At 52.9% G+C, this 18948-nt stretch overlaps 1 protein-coding gene across 1 annotated transcript in view; it reads left to right on the top strand.

Moving 5' to 3' along the window:
• Window positions 1–9433, top strand: part of LOC120764571 (zinc finger protein 239-like) — a 17166-nt gene extending 7733 nt beyond the window's left edge. The window contains exon 2 of the mRNA XM_040088566.2: window positions 7951–9433. Coding sequence (XP_039944500.1) covers window positions 7978–8802 — 825 coding nt within the window. The 5' untranslated portion in view covers window positions 7951–7977 and the 3' untranslated portion in view covers window positions 8803–9433. The remainder of the gene's footprint in view (window positions 1–7950) is intronic.
• The last annotated feature ends 9515 nt before the right edge of the window (window positions 9434–18948 follow it).

Here is an 18948-nt window from a genome sequence, read left to right as displayed (position 1 = left end):
GTTCAAAATGACGGGATTATTTGAGTTCTGCGGCACCGTAATGATTGATAGTGTACAAAGCCTTTGCCAACGACTGTGTGGGGTTTCACCCTGCATTCCCCCGTTTCTGCTTCTGAAGAACATGCTTGAGTGTACCGTGATTGCGTTCTACAATCGCCTGTCCCATCGGAGAATGAGGGATGCCAAAGTTATGTGACACCCCCATGACTGTAGGAACTGCCGTACCTGCTGCGAGGCGTAAGCAGGACCATTGTCGGTTTTCACAGCAGAAGGTATGCCAAGAACAGCAAAGGCCTGCCTCCAGTGGGCAATGACATCATGGGCTTCTCTCCAGTGTGAGCAGAAGCCCACATCACAGAGGAGAACGTGTCCACCGTGACATGCACATACTTGAGCCGGCCAAACTCGGCGACCTGGGTAACATCGGTCTGCCAAAGCTCCAAGGCTTAAGGCCTCTGGGGTTAACCCCTGCCGCCAATGGTGCACCAAGGGCGTGACAGTCATCACATGACTCGACAATTTCACGAGCCTCAGTGGCCGTCAGTTGGAACTGCTTCTGCAGCGTATGCGCATTTTGGTGGAAAAACCCATGCGATGTCTTGGCTGGCGTGAGCACGTCAGGCTGACGGGCTACCCACCGCTGGGTAGCCAACTTGTCAGCCCTTGCCTTACCTTCCGCTACAAATCCTGGCAAATTAGTGTGACTCTGTACATGCAGAACGTAATATGGATGAACTCTGGCCTGAATTGCCAGGGGCAACACCACAGGGCTTTCAGTAAATCAAACAAGGCAGGGTTACTGACCTCCTTCAAACTGAACAACCCAATCACTGTGCGATGTCGGCAACATAGGCGGAGTCCGTGATCAAATTGAAAGGTTCTTGGGAAAATTTCTCAAATGCCATGACAGCATCCTTTAGTTCAACCAGCTGGGCTGACCCATCCTCATGGCCTTCCAAAACCTGCCACTCAGATCCATCCTGCTAGGTAACAATGGTTTTTCCTGTTTTGCCCGAACCGTCAGTGAAGACGGTGGGTCCTTGCACTGGCTCTTGGCTACTTTGGGTCGTAGAGAAAATTGAGTATTTTTGGCCACTTGCATAGCTTGTGGCTAGGCAGATGATAAGTGATCTGCCCTGAAAAACCCTCGAGAGCACTTTGCAGCAAAACATTGTTCGCATAGCTCCAATCAAATTCCTCCCTCTGAACCGGGTGTATGATCTTTGAGGGATCTGCACCCATCAGTTGCAAACAGCGTTGCCGGCACTTGATTATCAAGCGCGCAATCAATTCAAGCAGCGCTGTCACCGTCTTATGCAGCTGATGAGGCAGGAAGACCCATTCCAAGATGTGCAGAGGATCAGTCCAATCATCATTCCATTGGCGATGATACCTGTAGGATGTAAATCAGGAGTGGTGATGAACACAGTGACATCAATGGAAGGTTCAATGCGGTACACCTGGCAAGCCGAAACAGCTGCTGAACCTCCTCCAGCACTTTTCGTGCCTCAGGGGTCAATTCACAAGGTGACTTTAAATCAGTGTCCCCTTTCAACAATTCAACAAGGGAGACAGTTGGGCTGTGGTCAGTCCCAAGTAAGGACGTAACCAAGTGATAACACCTACCAGCTTCTGAGCATCATTCAGTGTCTTCACCGATTGCACAAATTGCACCTCCTGGTGACGGATTGTCCGTTCCAGAATTTTGACTCCCAAATATTTCCAGGGAGGTTGTTGTTGTACCTTTTCTGGAGCCACCTGCAGTCCATGTGAATGCAGAGCATTCAACAACTGAGGCTGTAGCCTCAGCAGCTCTTCCTGAGTGGGCGTAGCCACCAAAATGTCGTCCATATAATGATAGACGTGAGCATCAGGAAACCGCTTGCGAACTCCAGACAAGGCACGGGCTACATACCATTGGCATAACATTGGCGAATTCCGCATTCCTTGAGGCAAAATTCTCCATTGATACCGCTGTGCGGGCTCAGCATTATTTATTGTTGGCACCATGAAGGCAAAATTTTGGTCTGTCATCGGGATGCAGAGGGATCGTAAAAAACAATCCTTCAGATCCACGATGAGGACCGGCCAGTCCGCAGGAAGCATGGTAGGCGATGGCATGCCAGCCTGCAGTGTCCCCATGCCTTCCATCACGGCATTGATCTTTCGGAGGTCTTGTAGCAACCTCCATTTCCCAGACTTCTTTTTGATACAAAAGACAGGAGTATTCCAGGGACTGGTAGATGGTTCCAAATGCCCCTGATCCAACTGCTCCTGTACAAGCTCACGAAGGGCGATTAGCTTGTCATGAGGGAGGGGCCACTGGTTCTCCCAGATGGGTCTGTCCACCAGCCACCGTAAAGGAGGGAGGCGTGGGACACTCTGTGCCCTTCGTCACAGTGGCCCCAATCAAAAATCCGTCCCCAATCGCACCCCCCACGCGGCCAAAACATCCCTCCCCCAGAGGTTCTGAGGAATCTCAGTAACATGAGGCCAAATTATTGCCATCTGTCCCTCCGGGTTTGTGATGGCCACGGGATTCTGGCTCACGTAGCATTGCTTCGTTCCTCCTAAGCCTGCAATCGATGTCTTTGCCAGGGTCAAAGGCCACTGCGGGGGCCAAGCAGCCAGGAGAGAATGCTCACGTCAGCCCCCGTATATAGGAGGCCACGAAGGTGAATCTCCGATGGCGTGGCACCAACCATGGACACGGTACACAGCGTCTCAGGACGGTCTTTGGTCAGGACAGCAGTCCAGCGCACTTGAGGTGGCCCCGTAGAGCCGAAGCCACCGTCTCCCCGTGACCGGTCCTCGGTCCTGGAAACAGAAGACTTAAAAGGAACAAGTTGAGCAATTCGTGTGCCTTTTGGGATAGTCAAGGGGGGGTGGGTGTGGAGACCATTGCATGAATCTGCCCTGAAAAATCTGCATCAATCAGTCCCAGGTGCACTATGATGCCCTGAATGGTGGCACTGGACCTCCCCATCAGGAAAGCACTCATGCCATCACCCAAGGGACCAAAGGCATCCAGGGGAACCTTGTGTATTTTTTTCGAATCAATCACGACAGACTCGGTTGTGCAGACATCAACACCTGCTGAACCGCGGGTGCTGGCTGCAAGCCTGCTGAGCAGATCTCCATTGGTTGGGGCTGAGGCAGAGACGTTTGTGTCTGCACGCGTCTCACCTTCACGCTCTGCGTCGCGTTTCCCGAACTGCCCAACAAATGACCATTCACATGCACCACTGCCTTACATGCATTCGCAGCGTGATTCGGCCTTCCACATCGTGCACAATAAAACAAGACAGCCGTAGGCTTCTGTGCCTTCCTCTGTTTCTTCCTGGCCTGAACACCCCACTGCTGCTGTTGCATCCCCTGGGGAACGACCCAAGCAGGCTGCACAGCAGCAGCCACAGCTGGTTGCACGGCTGCAGGCACGGCCGGCTGGACCGCTGTAGTCACTGTCGGTTGGACAATCGTAGCCACAGCTGGCTGCACAGCTGTATGCACGGCAAGCACCTGTTGGCTGGAAGGGGATATCTTTGCACAGGCCTCAGCCATCTCTGACATGGGTGGTTCCCCGGGAAGCACCTCAATTATCCTCTTGCAAGCAGCATTACAGTTGCCCTGAGCAACGGACTGAAGCATGAGCTTCCTTGCTGCCGGATCACTCACCTGCTTCTCAACCGCAGCAGTTAACCTCCCTGCAAAGCACAGGAAGGGCTCATCAATACCCTGGACGATAGTCGCAAAGGGCTGCTGTGGAGTAGCCAGCTGTAAGGTCTGAACCAGGGCTGCCATGCCTGTCTGCTGGCACTGCTCCTGGACCAAGGGCTCATAACCAGCCTGCCCTTTGGCCCTGGTATAATTGCCTGTTCCCATTAGCATATCAATATTTACCATACGCCTAGGATCTCCTGGACCCAGTGTCGTATTCCGTTCCACTGCTCTGACTGCCAACTGAGTCCATCTATTCTCAAAGAAGTCATATTCAACCGGTGGGAAAAGGGCCCGAGCCAAGCTCCGAATGTCAAAGGGCATCAAAAGACTGGCATTAAAAGAACGGAGAACCTGCATCACCTCGGCTGAGCCCAAACCATATTTCCCGACTACATCACGCAGTTCTGACAAGGCCTGCCAAGCCAAGGGTTGATAGGTGTTATGAGTAGCACCCTGAAGGACAGGGAAGGCCTGAAGACCCTCAGATGAAGCAGCAGCACCCACCCTATCCTGCCCTGTGGACCCCACAGGGTCAGAGGCAGGCACTCGACTGGGAACTGGCTGAACATCAGACACAGCAGGTCTAGCACCAGCATCAGCATCTCCACTTAGTCCTTCAACCTTAGCCCTTACTTCGTCCCAGAACTGGCCACGGTCTCTCGGCCTTACGGTCACCTGACAAGGGGGTAGCGTCCAAACTGTTGATGAAGAGCCAACAGCGCGAGAATTTCTGCCCTTGTCAAAGACCGGCCGCATTTCGGCTGTGTCCCCGTTCGCGCTGAACTTAAACACCTCGGCGCCTGCAGCTGGCGCAACGCTAGCAGCAGGAAGCGGAGGCGGGGTCGGACCAGCCACTGGCGCCGGCCCTGCCGCATCCTCAGCGGCGCTGGAGCCCGCACCAGCTGCTGGAGATCGGTCCGATGCCTCCGCGGCGGACACGCATCCCTGCGCGCCTGAGGAGCCTGTGCTGCGTTCAGGAGGAGGCGGCGACCGCGCCTCGTGACTGGGGGTGCCGCGTCAGTCCCTGCTGGCAGCTCATTAGAACTAGCTGCATCAGAGCCTCTCCCCGCCCCGCCAGCACCGCCTGCAGCCCATGTGGCTGGCGCGGGAGGCGGAGTATCCGGAACCCCCCCGAGAAGGGGTCCTGCGGGGGCCTGGGAGCTCGCGGCCCCCCCCATCCGGAGCGGGGTGAAGCTGTCCGCCCATGCAGGGAGGCGGCGCCCGCCGAGGGACTGACCGAGGCTCTGCCTTCGGCCGCATCCCCGCCCCGCGCTGCCGGCGGCGCAGGGGCAGAGGCAGCCAACGCAGCCGCCTCCGGGCTCGGCCCAGGCGGCAGAGCGGGGAACTCCACACCGCCCGACCCCATCGGATACGTAACGGTCGTGCGGCAGAACAGACAATGCACCGTGACCGAATCACGGTCGAAAGACAGGGCGGCCCGCTTTTCCGGGGCGCCCTCACCCACCAACGCCGAAAAGGCTTGGAGAGGAGGCGGCCCCGCCCCGCTCCGGCGGCTCCGCTGCGCGGGGCTTGGCGGGACCGGCAGGGCCGGCCCCAGGCTCGGCAGGGCTCTGCCCCCCTCTGCCCGAGACCAGCGCCAGAACCCGAGGGCGGGGAAGGGGAAGAATCCACATCACAAAGCAGCTGAAATTCAGATTCCGGGTCTGACATAACGACCCCGCCCCCTCCCAGCTCTCCGTCCCGCTTCGGACTGGGGCTCTCAGCCTTTGAACTGTAAGGAGTCGACTTAAATACAGCTCTCTCAAATAATTTCAACTGCAATAAGAGTTCCGCAATGTCTTCATCGTATTCTATATCAAGGGAATCTAACATACAGTCCCCCAGGAGGCGCCACTCCCATCAACTAAGCACAGACCTTGGCATGGGAAAGAACCCATGCCGCCTGCCCCATGCAAACAGATCCTGTAGTCCCTCCTGGGATATCTGAGCATCCTTCCGCTCCAAGAGATCTCCCCAAAGTTCCAAAACTAAAGAATCCTCCATGATAAATGCAAAACAGGGAAAAAGAGGAAAGGAAAACCTCACCAAACTGTTCACCCACACTCGGGGTCACCAGATGTCACCGAGACACACAAAGAAATCACACGCAGACAAGAGATTTTCTCAGAGGTTCCTCTGATCCAGCTTCCAGCTGAAAGAGCGGAGAGAAGAGACCCCTTTGTTTATTCTTTTACTTTTATACATTTGTGGGTCTAGCAGAAGATTGGCTTTTTGGGGTTTCCACCCCTCAGCCTCAGTGGCCAGACGAATTGTCAGTTACAATTGTTTTCAGGTTAGAAATATGCAAACAAAGGACAAAGAATGAAAAACAAAGGATTTGTTTATCTTACTTCTGTGGGAAAGGTAGAAAAACTGCTCTAATATTCTACAGTAACTAAAAGATCTGACTCCATTTATGAAAATCAAAAGGCTAATAAAGAAACTCAGAAAAAACAGGGTAGCACAACACCATCCATCCCTGATTGTCTAAATCCCTTCTCAGCTTCCCTTATTGCCCCTCTGGGTGTCCATGTCCTTTAAATTACCTCTGGGAGAATGTGCAAACTGCCTCAACATTCTCCCAAGGGACCCTTCAGAGATATTTTGGGATCATCATCCCTTTGGCCAGGACACTCTCCTGGCTTTCCCTTTTCCACCCTGCATGGGTGCCCTGCCTCGTTTGCTCCCTGAAGATGCCAGTGTCCTCACTGATGAGATTTTCAGTGCTCTCTCTCTGGTGACTCTTCCCAGCCCCCCCTGATCTGTCACTCGTCTGTCTCCTGGACACTCTCGGGTACCCAATCAATCCCCGGTGCCGCTGCCACCCAAGGGAGCCGATCACCCAAACTGGGTGAGGTACCTTCAGCTCCACTCACTGCCCACTGTCCCAGACGGTGGAAGGAATTCCAGAGGAGCCCCAAGGTGTGTGGAAAACTTGATATCACCAGAGGTTTGTGTCCACAAAGAAGACAGAGGAGTCCTGTAAAAGTAATTTCATTCATTAAGAAAAGGGAGAAGGCCTTAGATATTTCCCATGGGGCCTCTCCAATTGTTGGAGGATGCAGCCTCCTTTTCTTCCTAATTTTCCTGGTCACATATCTCTCTTCCTTTCCGCATTCACTGATGTACTTGAGAGAAACAGACTTCCCAATCCCCCTACTACATACCCCCCTTATTATGCACCCCACTTCTGTATAGGTAACGATATCCACAGCTCTGTGAAATCTTTGTTTTTCTTGAAGTTCATGAGTTTTTCAGGATCTTCGCTGAGCAGCAGTCTGTGTGGTCAGTTAATAACTGGAGCTGATGGCTTCTTCTGTGCCTTCCTTATGTACAAGTGCCTGGCCCTATCCCCAAGCAGATTGACAGCGTCTGTTTGTAAAGACACTTTGCTCTCCTTCCTTTCCTGGGGGTGCCCCGTTTGCGGGACATTCCCCCTGGAGCATGGGGCACCCCCGTGAGGGGAATTTGGGGAGGTGGGAGGGGGGAGCGCCAAGGCCGGGCCCCCCCGCGCTGTCCTGGCGGGAGCGGCTGCAGCGGGGACCGAGTGCGGGCGGGAGCGGCCGAGAGCCCAGCGCTGCCCCAGCCCGACCTGCCCCAGCTCCATCCCTGCCCCTGCGGTGGGATGCTGTGGGTTTGGGGGGAAGAGGGAGCCGGCAGTGGGTGCTGGGCCTGGGGGCAGGAGGAGAAGGGAAGGAGAAGCAGGGTTGAAGAACAAAATGTTGATGCACGTGGGAGGAGAAGGTGGGATTGTGCAGGAGAAAGAGGAATAGTGGGAGGAAGAGGAGTGTGAGGAAGAGTAGGGGCACAGGAGGAGGAGGAGCAGGAAGAGGAGGCACCACAAGGTTCCAGCCCTCCCTGTATCTGCAGCCTCCCCCCAGCCCCAGGAGTGTTTCCCTCCCCACATGCAGCAGGTGACCGGGGAGGGGAATCCATGATTTTCATGGGAGTGAATCCTGGTGTTTCTGAGCTGATTGAGCTAAATGTTGATGCTTTGGGTTTTTGCAAGGAGCTGAATCTTTTAGAAGAGGTTGTGGTTGAGTCTTGATGTTTGGGGAGTTTTTGATCTGTGTCTTGATGTTTGGAGGACTTTTGGGATGAATCTTCTTTTGGAGGTTCTTACAGACCAATGTGGCAATTCTTACACTGCCAATGACTTCCTGAGATGTACTTGTGCAAGGAAGAACCCCCAGCCTAAGGCACTCTCCTCTTGTTTTCTCCCCAAACTAGGATTTTTCATTCCCAAGGAGTGGCCGGATGGAGGAGGAGGAAAAGCCCCGGAGATGCCGCATGAGGAGGGGCTGCAAACCCAGCGCAGGGAGCTGCGAGGAGCAAAGACCCGCCCTGTGCCAGGAGGGCGGCCGGAGATCCAGCCAGAGCTCCGAGCTGGTGGAGAAGCCTCATGGAGGGGAGAAGCCCCACAAGTGCTTGGAATGTGGGAAGGGTTTCAGCTGGAGATCCAATCTGATCGAGCACCAGGTGATCCACACTGGGGAACGGCCCTATGAGTGTGGGGAATGTGGGAAGAGCTTCAGCCAGAGCTCCAGTCTAAACCGGCACAAGATGGTCCACACTGGGGAACGGCCCTTTGAGTGTGGGGAGTGTGGGAAGAGCTTCAGCCGCCTCTGCAGCCTGATGGTACACCGTGTGATCCACACTGGGGAAAAGCCCTATGAGTGTGGGGAGTGTGGGAAGAGCTTCAGAGGTCGTTCTGCCTTGATCCACCACCAGAGATTCCACACTGGGGAAGGGCTCTACAGCTGCTTGCAATGTGGGAAGAGCTTTGGATGCAGCTCCAACCTGAGGAAACACCAGCGCATCCACACCGGGGAGAGGCCCTACGAGTGTCCTGAGTGTGGGAAGAGGTTTCAGACCAGCTCTGATCTCCTTGTGCATCAGCGGTTTCACAGAGAGGAGAGGCCCTTCCGCTGCCCCGACTGCGGGAAGGGCTTCAAGCTCAACTCTGCCCTCACTGTCCACCAGCGCATCCACACCGGGGAGAGGCCCTACGAGTGTCCTGAGTGTGGGAAGAGCTTCTCCAGGGGTTCTCACTTGACCCGACACCAACGGACGCACCGCTAAGGGAAGCCCTGTGAGTGCCCCGAGAGCGGGAAGAGCTTCATGCACTGTTCCAGCTCCATCCCCCGTGGGAGGATTGGCCTTGGATGATCCCCAGTGACCCCCGTTGGGCAGAGCCCTGCTGGTCCGTGGTCCTGGTGATCCGTGTTGGGAAGACACCTGGCTGGGATGCTCCACATCTCCCTGGCTCCCCGTGGGCACCTGGATGAACACAAGGGCAGGAACATCCATGGGGACACAGACCGACATTGGGAATTCCTTGGGCAGAAGGGATTTGTTGACTTTCAACCCCAGAAAATCTTTTGCGTTCAATCCTATCATCTGGGGGCATGAAGGAATACAGGATGGTCTTGGAGATCTTTTCCAATCTCCGGGATTCCACGATTTTGATTTCCTATTGCCCAAGGCTGTCTTGCACAGCCAAATAGGGAAGATCAAGTGCAGGAACCAAGATTTTGGAGACAGTGGGGTGGAAACACCTCCAAAAATGGTTCTTCCCTCCCAACTAAACACATGGCTCCTCAGGTGGTACAGACACAACAATCCTTTTTGTTTGACCTTGATTTGTTTTTCGTTTCTCTTCATCACTTTAAATGTCCAACATTGCGGCAAAAATAAAGAGATTGAACTGGGACATGGTTGAGGACATGGGGGACATAGACATGGTGGGACATAGACATGGAGAGTGACATGGGGACACATGGACATGGACAGGGATGTGGCCATTCATGGGGACATGAGGGGAAATGGGCACAGATGGAGATGTGGGGGACAATGACAAGGATGGATTTGTGGTGGGAGACAGCCATGGGTGAGGACATGGTGGGACATGGCCAGTGACATGTGGGGACATGGCCATGGCTGGTGCCATGGGGGGAACTTGCAGGGGCTGTGGGGGATGCTGGGTTTGAGGAAGCTGAGGGTTCCTGGGAGGGACTTGGGGCTTGCTGAGGGCTTTGGGGACCCCAAAGCTGGAAGATCCTGGTAGAGGTTGTGGGGCAGCTGCTCAAGGACCTCCTGAGCTGGACCCCCAGCTGGGCATTGGGCTCCTGGAAGGGAATGAAGGTCCTTGTCCCCAGGAGGGAAATGAAATCCCAGCAGCCCCAGGGTATTGGGGGCAGCTGAGAGGCCACAACAAGGAGGGGAAAGCCAGACAGAGCTGTCCCCCTCCAAAACTGCACCCCAAAAATCCCAAACTCGGGGAGTCCTCCCAGGAAAAAGCTGCCAGGAGGTGCCTGAATTGAGGGAAAGGGAGATGGGACCTCAGAGTGAGCAGGAGGGGCCTGGAACCTCCAAAACCAAGCATGATGGACAGGGCTGGTGGACTGGGGGACAGAGGGGAAGGGATGGAAGAGCAGGGAAGAAGAGTGGGCTAGAACCCCCAAATTGCTTTGGGAAGGGTCCCACTCCTCCTCCTTTCTAATCCCCAAGATGGTGCTGGGGCAGCGCTGGACTCTGGGCCTGGCTTGGGCACCCCCCCATGATCCCCCTCCCCAAATTCCCCTGGCAGCTTCAGGGCGCCCAGGCGCCTTTTGGTGTTGGCTGGGTGCTGTGCTGGGGTTCAGATGCCTCCCAAGGAGTCCCCAGAGCAGGGTGACACAGGGGGGACACATGGGGGTCCCCATTCCCAATCCATCCTGGGGCCCGTTCTGTCCCCTCCCGAATCATGGTCCCCCCACAGGGTCCCCCCAAGTCCCTCTCCACTGTCCCCAGTAAACAGGACTGGGGTGAACTGGGAAGCTTTGTTGGGAACACTGGGAGCAGCTGGATGGGGACAGAGTGACAGCAGGGCTGGGGAGACACACGATCCCCCCAAAATCATCTCAGGGACAGAGCAGGGGGTCCCGGCCAAGTCCGAGGCCACGGGGAGGGGCTGCGACCGCCGCCAGCTCAGGAGCTCTGTGGGCAGAGAAAAGAGGGTGACACTGGGCTGGGGGGCCCTGGGGGAGCACACACGCTCTGGGGGAGGGGGGCACGACCCCCGGGACCCCACCTCACCTTCTTGCACAGGTAGAAGATGAGCCCCAGCAGCAGGAAGACAAAGCCCAACACAAAGCCTCCAATCCCTATCAGCATCTTGCTGTGGGCGGCGTCCAGCAGCATCTCTGGGGGTCTGCAGGGCTCAGGGCCCCCCAAAACCTCTCACAGACACCCCAAGCCCCTCCAAGCTCTCTCCCAGTCTCACCCAGCTGCCCCAGGACCACCTGAAACCTCCTTCCAATCCCTTTGCGCCCTCCCCAGGACCCACCAAAGCCCCTCCTGTCCCTCTCAGGATCCCACAACCTCCTCAATTGCCCCCCACCTCCCCAGGACCCCCAAACCCTCTCCCAGTCCTTTCCGAGCGTCACCAGGACTCACCAAGATTCCTCCCGGTCTCTTCCCAGCACAACCAACCTCATCCCAATCCCTGCTTTCCAATTCCCGATCTCCTTCCAGCCCCTCCAGGCTCACTCCAATCCCTCCCAGTTACACCCAGCACCCCCAAACTCCTTCCCAGTGCCCACCAGCACCCCCAGAACCCCATCCCACCCTACCCAGCATCCTCCAAACTCCTTCTCAGCCCTTCCAGACACCCGAGCCCCTCCCCTAGTTGAAACCAGGCTCTCTCCAACTCCCTCCCAGTTCCTCCCAGCACATCCCAGTGCCTCCCCTGTGCCCCAGTGCCGGCTCAGGGGCTGCTCCAGGCTGACGTGCTCCACCTGGCAGCTGGAGGTGACCCCGCGCCGCGGGGAGGTTTCCAGCAGCACCAGCAGCTGCTGGCTCCAGTCCCTGTTGGGGACCACTGAGAGCTGCTGCTGGCCCTGGAAGCAGCTCAGCTGGCTGTGGGCAGGGTAGAAATCCATCATGGAGCAGAGCAGGCGGCCGGGGCCGGGCTGGGAGCTGGAGGGCAGCAGCGAGATGGAAACGCTGGGGGGTACTGTGAGAGAGAGTGGAGGGGTGGTGTGGCATTGAGAGGGCCTGGGAATGGACTGGAAGGGGCTGGGATTGATGCAGGCCATGGTGCTGCTGTCATGAGTGACAGTCTTTGAGATTGCTTCAAAATCAGTGGCAGGGGCATGAGCAAAAGTCAGGTTTAAGATTTAGCCACAAAGCACAACAACTTGGTTGGCACGATTCACTCTAGTGCCTACAGGACAGCTAAGGCACAACAAGGGAAAACCAGCAACAACCAAAGCAAACAAAATCCAGGCAACCAAACCAGCAATGAACTAAGAACTCTCCAGGGGGGTGTGGGTGGGTGTGTTGTGTTTGGGTGCATGGGACAAAAGACAGAGCGGGCCAGGATTAAAAGGAACACGGCCCAAAAGCTTAGCAACACTGAGCATCATTTTAACTTTGTTATGAATAAGGTGTGGTGATTGGCTCATGCAAATGAGGAAGGGTTGTTGAGTGTGGTGGGGAGAAGTTGTGTTGGGGTTTGCAGTTCTTTTGATGTGTATTTCTGTTGTGCCAGTATGGTTTTGATGCCCCTTGTAAGAGGCAGCAGGGGGTGGGGGGCACTTGTTGCTGGGAGACCTGGCAGAGGAACATCACAGCAGCCATCAAGAGATGAGAAGGGCTCCAGCAATGAGGAGGAGAGATAAGGACTGCTCATGAATATTAATGAGGCTGATGCAATCTCAGGCTATAAAAGGCAGAGATACCACTTTGTGAGTGGAGCCTCTGATGGGCAGGAGTCCCATCGAGCTCCCAGTGCTGTTCCCCCCTTTGCTTTGTAACTTCTCATGCCTTCAGATTAAATTTTACTTACTCATTCCTGCCCTGATTTTGAGTCGTTTATAACAATTTTCGTGTGCTAGGCTCCCATGAGTGGCAGGCTGAAGAGATGATCTTTAAGCTCAGTGAAAATGCAGGCTGTGGCAACTCAGCTGTTGCACAACAAAAAAATCCCTCATTTTATCTCAAAAGAAAATGGGACCAAAACCTGACCTTGATTTCAAGGGAAGAATTTTGTCTAACTTAGATCTGTGTTGTCTTATGTGTTACACTTTTTGTATTGTTCCACTAAGTCAGGAGTGGTAAGTCAGATTTCCTGAGTGTAGCATCAACTCTCTCTACTACAGCTGAGGGGATCAGTGGTGTAAAGGATTCCCACTGAGGTCATTAAATGAGCATAAGTGTCTCACTCATCAGCCAGCCCAGCACAGGAGGAGGGAATGTGTGACTCAGCTGAATGCAGAGCATCAAATCCAGAAAACTAGGAAAGAATTTGGAAGAGAGCAAAGGCCTTCAGCTGCTTTCAGCCATTGCTTCAGCTGGCCTGTCTTCGCAGAGACAGAAGTGCCTCGGAGTTGTGCTGCTGAGTAGGCTACAGAGAAAAGTCATGGGAGTCCCACTGGTATCTCAACTGGGTCTTGCAATTGCTGTATTTTGCTAACAGTAGTTTCTACTTTGATTGTGCTTTTTTGTACCATTATGTAACATCAGAAATCCCATGTAGTATCAAGCACCTTCAAATGAGTCAAGTTGATATTAGTGCTGGCACCTTCCATGTGTGGAATGCTTCATAGAATGTGCTGAGAGAGCATTGGATTCTGACATCTGTTTAGCTAAATGCTCTCCCAGTGTTCTCTGCACTACCTTCCTATCCACACTATTACTACCATTTGTAGGTATGGCTTTCAAAAATGAAACATCTTCCAAAGGACCATTTATTGTGGGGTTTTTTCAGCATCAGAGAGTCTGAGCCTTGAAACCTGTCATGTCTTTGGTTAAGTTTCCTTCCCCAGCCTCCAAGAAATGTAACAGTGAGGCTCAGTTCATTGTTTACATTATATTCCTAGTTTAATGCCATGGTGATTCCAGATGGAATTTTCTGTAGGTTGAAATTGTTTCTAAACTTGGTGTCCAACTAATCTGGATGGGGTTTTACTGGGGTGGCCCAAAGACAGGAAATCTCCTCTTTGGTGCTAAGCCACTGCAGAGGAAAAAGAAGCCCACACCATCAAACCAACTAACAAACCTACAAAGAAGCCAAGAAAAAGACCCAACGCAAATCAAGACCAAGAAGGTAATGGTATTTATTAATGAAAGAAGCCATCTCAGTGCTTGTAAAATACTGGGTTGGTGGTGTTCATGTTTCCATTCTCATCTTATTTTTGTGTGGAATAGAAAAGAAAAACACATTTGAGTAGGAGGGAGATTGGAACTGCCTTTGCCAGGTAAGGGAGAGGGAAGAAACACATTTCTAGATGAAGATTAAGGATTGTCAATTACTCTAAGGGTTGGAAAACAATGTCAATAATGAATTGAAGTAGGTGTTCAGTAATTCATTCAGGATGTTCAAACCAGTTCTTTCTTCTGTTGAAATATGTGGCGATGTGAGGTGGTAGTCTTGGTTTGTTATCCTGGCCCTACAAATTTACCAGAAAAATCCTTTCCCTTGCTCTACATCAGAATTGCATCAAACACTGAGGAGGCTTGATTGAGAAAAGGAAAGGGAGCAGTAGCGAGGCTTCCTCCTGGAGGCAATGGACAGTGACAGTACAAACACTCTTGTCTGTGTCATCTGAGCAAATACCCAGGTTCTTGTACACTGGTGTGAAGAAAGTTCCTGCAGACTGCAGAACATTCAGAAAACATGCATTTATTGTTCTGTTCCTGCTATGGGGGACATTTTTGAAGCTGAGTGGGGGTGAGGAAGTGAGTTTTACCTATGTCAGAATACGGTTTTTGCACTAGAGAGATTTGTAGGCAGGGTAGAGAAACCTGCCATAGCAGTACCATATTGACAAATGATCCCTAAATAATCAACGAGGTGTAAGTAACTAACTCCTAGGGGTGCATTACACATGTGGATACAGATATAGACATGGATATAGATAGAGGAATATATGTGTATGCATTTATAAATATATACATATGTGTACATATTTGTGTCTATATAAATAGAGGTGTCTATATAAATGGATCTATAGGTACATTTATAGGGGGATAGATGGATTGGTTTTTATCCATTCAAACCCTACAAAATATGAAGACAAAAAAAGAGGGGAAAGCCCCTCCTGTCATCCTCTGCTGTTTCCAGCAGAGGTGGGTGATGGACTGTGGGGCTGTGTGGGGCATGTGCCAGGCTCTCTGTCTCTGCCTGCTCCTGCCTCCTGCATGCTTCCTTCCTGCTTCTGCACTTCTTTTGGCTGTTCCAATGGTTCCTGGACCATCAGCACAGCCCTCTTAAGCCCCTCAGTCTGGAGGAAGTCCCTGTGGTCCAGGAATAGCGGAGCGTCAGCAGTTTGACTGTGCACAGTATGTCCTGGGCTCTCTGCCCCTTCTGCTGAGGCTGGCATGGACTGGGCTGTGTCCAGGAGAACCAGACCATCAGCTCTGGGGCTGTGTGGGACATAGGCAGGGCTCTCTGCCTCTTCTGCTCTGGCTTTTGCTCCCATCTCTTCATCCCCACTTTGTTTCTGCTCGCAGGGATCTTCTGGCTCCTCCAAGGCTCTCCGGGCCACAAGCACGGCCTCCTTAACCACCTCAGTGTGCATGTGCTCAGCTGCATTCAAGAAGAGCGGCTCATCAGCTGAGGGGCTGAGGCTCTCGTGTGCACCACTCTCTGTCCCTGCTGAAGTGGGTGTCACTGCTGGTGACACATCCCCACTGTGTTCCACGTCCTGCTGTTCCACAAGGTGCTGGAAGGATCCCTGGATTGAAATAGGGGAGTAGAAATTAGAAGGCATTGATTAGAAATAGGCCTGTGAAGGAAAAGACAGGATGTGCACACGAAAACAGCATGAAGGAATGCAAGGAGAGCTGATAAGGAGAAGGATGTTCAGTGGAACAGGATGCAGGTTTGCTAAACTCCCAAGGACACTGAGATAACGAGGCTCCTTGGGTGCCTGGAAGTAGATGAGAGCGGCCTTATGGCTTGGACTGTGCCCAAAGGATCAGCAGACATGCACAAGAGAGCAGGGTGAGAAGTTCAACTCTGAGGAAGAGTGCCCAGCACAGGGGGACGGTCACTGCCCTGCTCCTGCTGCCCCACTCTTGCTGCCCCAGGCCAGGATGCCCTTGGCCTTCTTGGCCACCTGGGCACACGCTGGCTCCTGTTCAGCTGCTCCTGACCCGCACCCCTGGCTCCTTTTGTCCCAGGCAGCTCCCCAGGCACAGAGGTGCACATTGCACTTCAGCTACAGCATCCAGCATTTCAAGATGTCCTTGCTGTTCTCAGCAACACAAGACAGCAGTCAAGGACTTGCAGCTTCACTCCACTCGAGGCTCCAGTGCAGTTTTCAAAGCTGCAAACTTCACCCAAAATGGATCAACAGAAACCTGCTGCTTCTGGGTTTTGCCTCAGAAGAAGGGTTCAGAACTACACGGTTGGTTTCTTTTGCCACACGGGACAAGAATGACCCCCCCCCAGAGCTTCATGGACAACACAATCAGCTCCTTGCAGCTTCTGGAAAACCAAAAGACAGCTGGGCCAAAAGACTCTTCGGAGAAGGGAAGAATTCCTCTGGAAAACTGCAGAACAGTTCCCGAAGCCAAACACAGGTTTCCCAAAAGGGAAAACAAAGCAACAAAGCCTTGTGTGCTCCAGAAGGACCCCATGTGCCCTTGGCCATAGTGCTGCAGAAGCCAAGAGATGGAGCTTCAGTGAGCCAAGCAGCCAGATGCTCCTGCCCAGGCACCAGCTCTTTGGTGCCTCAACACTGCAGATCCAAGCCCATTTTCCAGCTGTCACTGGCTGGGGCAATTGCTAGGTGCTGGCAGGACTCCAGCACTCAGCATCCTCAGTCACCAGCAGCAAGTGCCAAACTTGCAGCTCTGCCTTGCACTCAAGACAGCAGCCACCAGAAGTGGCACTTACTGGCTTGGAATATTCCAGCTGTGCTGTGACCACAGCTGGAATGAGGCAGTAATTTCCCTCCTTTGGCTCCTCTTTGGCCTCTTCTCCAGGAGCAGAGGGAGCCAGGGCAGAGAGTGCTGTTGCTTCTGTGCTCTGTGGAAAGAGAGAAACATGAGGGACAGCCCTCGACCTATCCTTTAGAACCTTCTTTCCTTTCCCATCTACAACCAGCTCGACTAAGGAGAAATCAGAAGCTCTGATAGCAATGGGATTCTAAGTCACTCCAACTAAATTCAAATGGGCTGATTCAACAGAACTGCACATGGCTCTGAATTCAGTATTCCTCCCTGGCTACAATCAGCAAGCAATGTTGTCTCTGCCAAACTGAGCTTTTTAGTTCTTTAAAGCTCCCAAATGGAAAAGTCGGAAATAGCCAGCAACGCCTTTGCTCCTGCAGACATGGAAATGGATTTTCTTTCAGCCTATCCAACTTGCCCTCCACACTCTACTGCCCCTGGCCAAGCTCACAGCTTGCTCCACAATTCTGAAACACTGGGAACATCAAAGGTTCATTTCCCACTCACCTCAGGATCAGCACCTCTGAGTACACAGGTCAGGTGACCTGCAGTGGGTAAGGAAAATGAAGCAAATTCTTGAGAAAACTGCCTGGGCTGGTGAATCCCTCAGAAGAAGTCAACACAAATGGAGTATTTTCCATTTCACCACATCCCTCCAAGAAACACAATTCTTTCCCACAGCCAGCAAGACAACAGGACAATATTCTTGTCTGTGTCTACAGTTTGGCTTGTTTTGCCAGCAAAGGAATACAAATTTGATCACGATAATGCAAACTGTTCTTTAACACACAGTGCTCCTGTTCTACCAAATACATAAAACAGCTTTTTTAATCCTCTCCTTCAGGTACTTTTTTTTCAAAATCTGTTGCATGCACTAATTCTCATTAACTTGCTGAAAAGAGTTGCCCACAAAAGCTTCCCCAAAATCCCTGTGAGCTGTGGCAGTTCTATTGTGAAACAGCAGAGCAGCAGCTCCTGGGTTCAGGAGCAGACACTGCTTTGGAGTTTGCTCTTCATTGCAAAGGGAATCACTATTTTAGCATTCAGTCAAAGGTGAAGTTAGACAGTCAAATCATTTCATGACAAAATTTATAAAAAAGAAGCTTTCTCTGAATTCTGGGAAGAGCCTTTTAGGAGGCCTTCTGAGATCTCCCAGTCCACCTTTTCAAAGTTGTCCTGCTTGACCCTGCAAACTGAGGGAAGGACAGACTCTGCTGCCACAGACTGTCCCGTGGAGGGAACAGAAGCCCTGCAGGTTCCCTTGCAAACGCTGCCCCTGTGGCTACAGATACCCCCTTTTGAGCTGAATGTGTTGACAGCAGCTTTACCAAACCTTTGGCATCCTAATTGTCTTTCTGTTTCAAAATCCACCCTGTCACTAAGAAAAAACAGGAAGACATACAAAAGCCGAATTAGCTTCTGCTCAGAGGAAACCTCCACTTACGTGCCAGGTGAGTCAGGTAATAGCCGGAATAAGTAATGCCATAGACAGAGCAAACTGCAGCAGTGAGTTGCCCAATCATTGTGGCACTGCTGTGCAAGTTTGCAGAGTGTGCTGGAACACAGGAACAAACAAGGCTCCTGTCAGTGTGCAGCTGCCCGCTGACAAACGCCTCAAGCAGGAGGATGCTCCTGCACTGAGCAAGCCCAAGAGCTGCTCTGACACCACTGAGGCCTTCCGTGCACCAAGGCAACCTTGTGATGTCAGCACAACCACATGGCAACCAAGCCCTGACATCACAAAGCCAATGCTCTGTGTTGGTCTGTGAAGTGATGCAAAGCAACCCAACCTTGCCTACAGCAAACACAAAATAGCCTGGGAAGTTCTCCTGTGTCACAAAGAAGCACAAAGCCCCTGGTGGGCCAAACTCTGCTTTTCAAGGGATCCAAGAGGAATTCCTGGACTGCCCAGAGCACCTCCAGCCTGGAGCCCAGCTGAGCACTCAGATGGGACCAAAGCAAAGGAAAGCAGAGCAAGAACACGGCCCAAAGCATTGCCCAGAACCAGCAGAGAAAGCACTCTTGGCATGAGAGCTGACAAAATTCCTAACAAACCTCCCCACGTATCTGCACATTTCTTGGACATGCCCAGGGCTCCTGTGCATGGACACCTGTGCCTTGATTGCCCTTTGGAAGCAGTTGAACTGGGAGGATCTGCCCAGCAGCAGCAGCAGCAGCTGCTCCAAGCTGGGCAGGCGCCTGGCAGTGCTGATTTCCAGAGGCTTCAGTGTGCCAGGTGAAGCCAAGGCAGGAGCGGGTTGAAAGGTGCTGGCGCTGCTGCTGCTC

This window comes from Hirundo rustica, chromosome 31 (assembly GCF_015227805.2).
Source record: "Hirundo rustica isolate bHirRus1 chromosome 31, bHirRus1.pri.v3, whole genome shotgun sequence".
NCBI lineage: Eukaryota > Metazoa > Chordata > Aves > Passeriformes > Hirundinidae > Hirundo > Hirundo rustica.
This window is presented reverse-complemented; position numbering and strand designations above follow the sequence as displayed.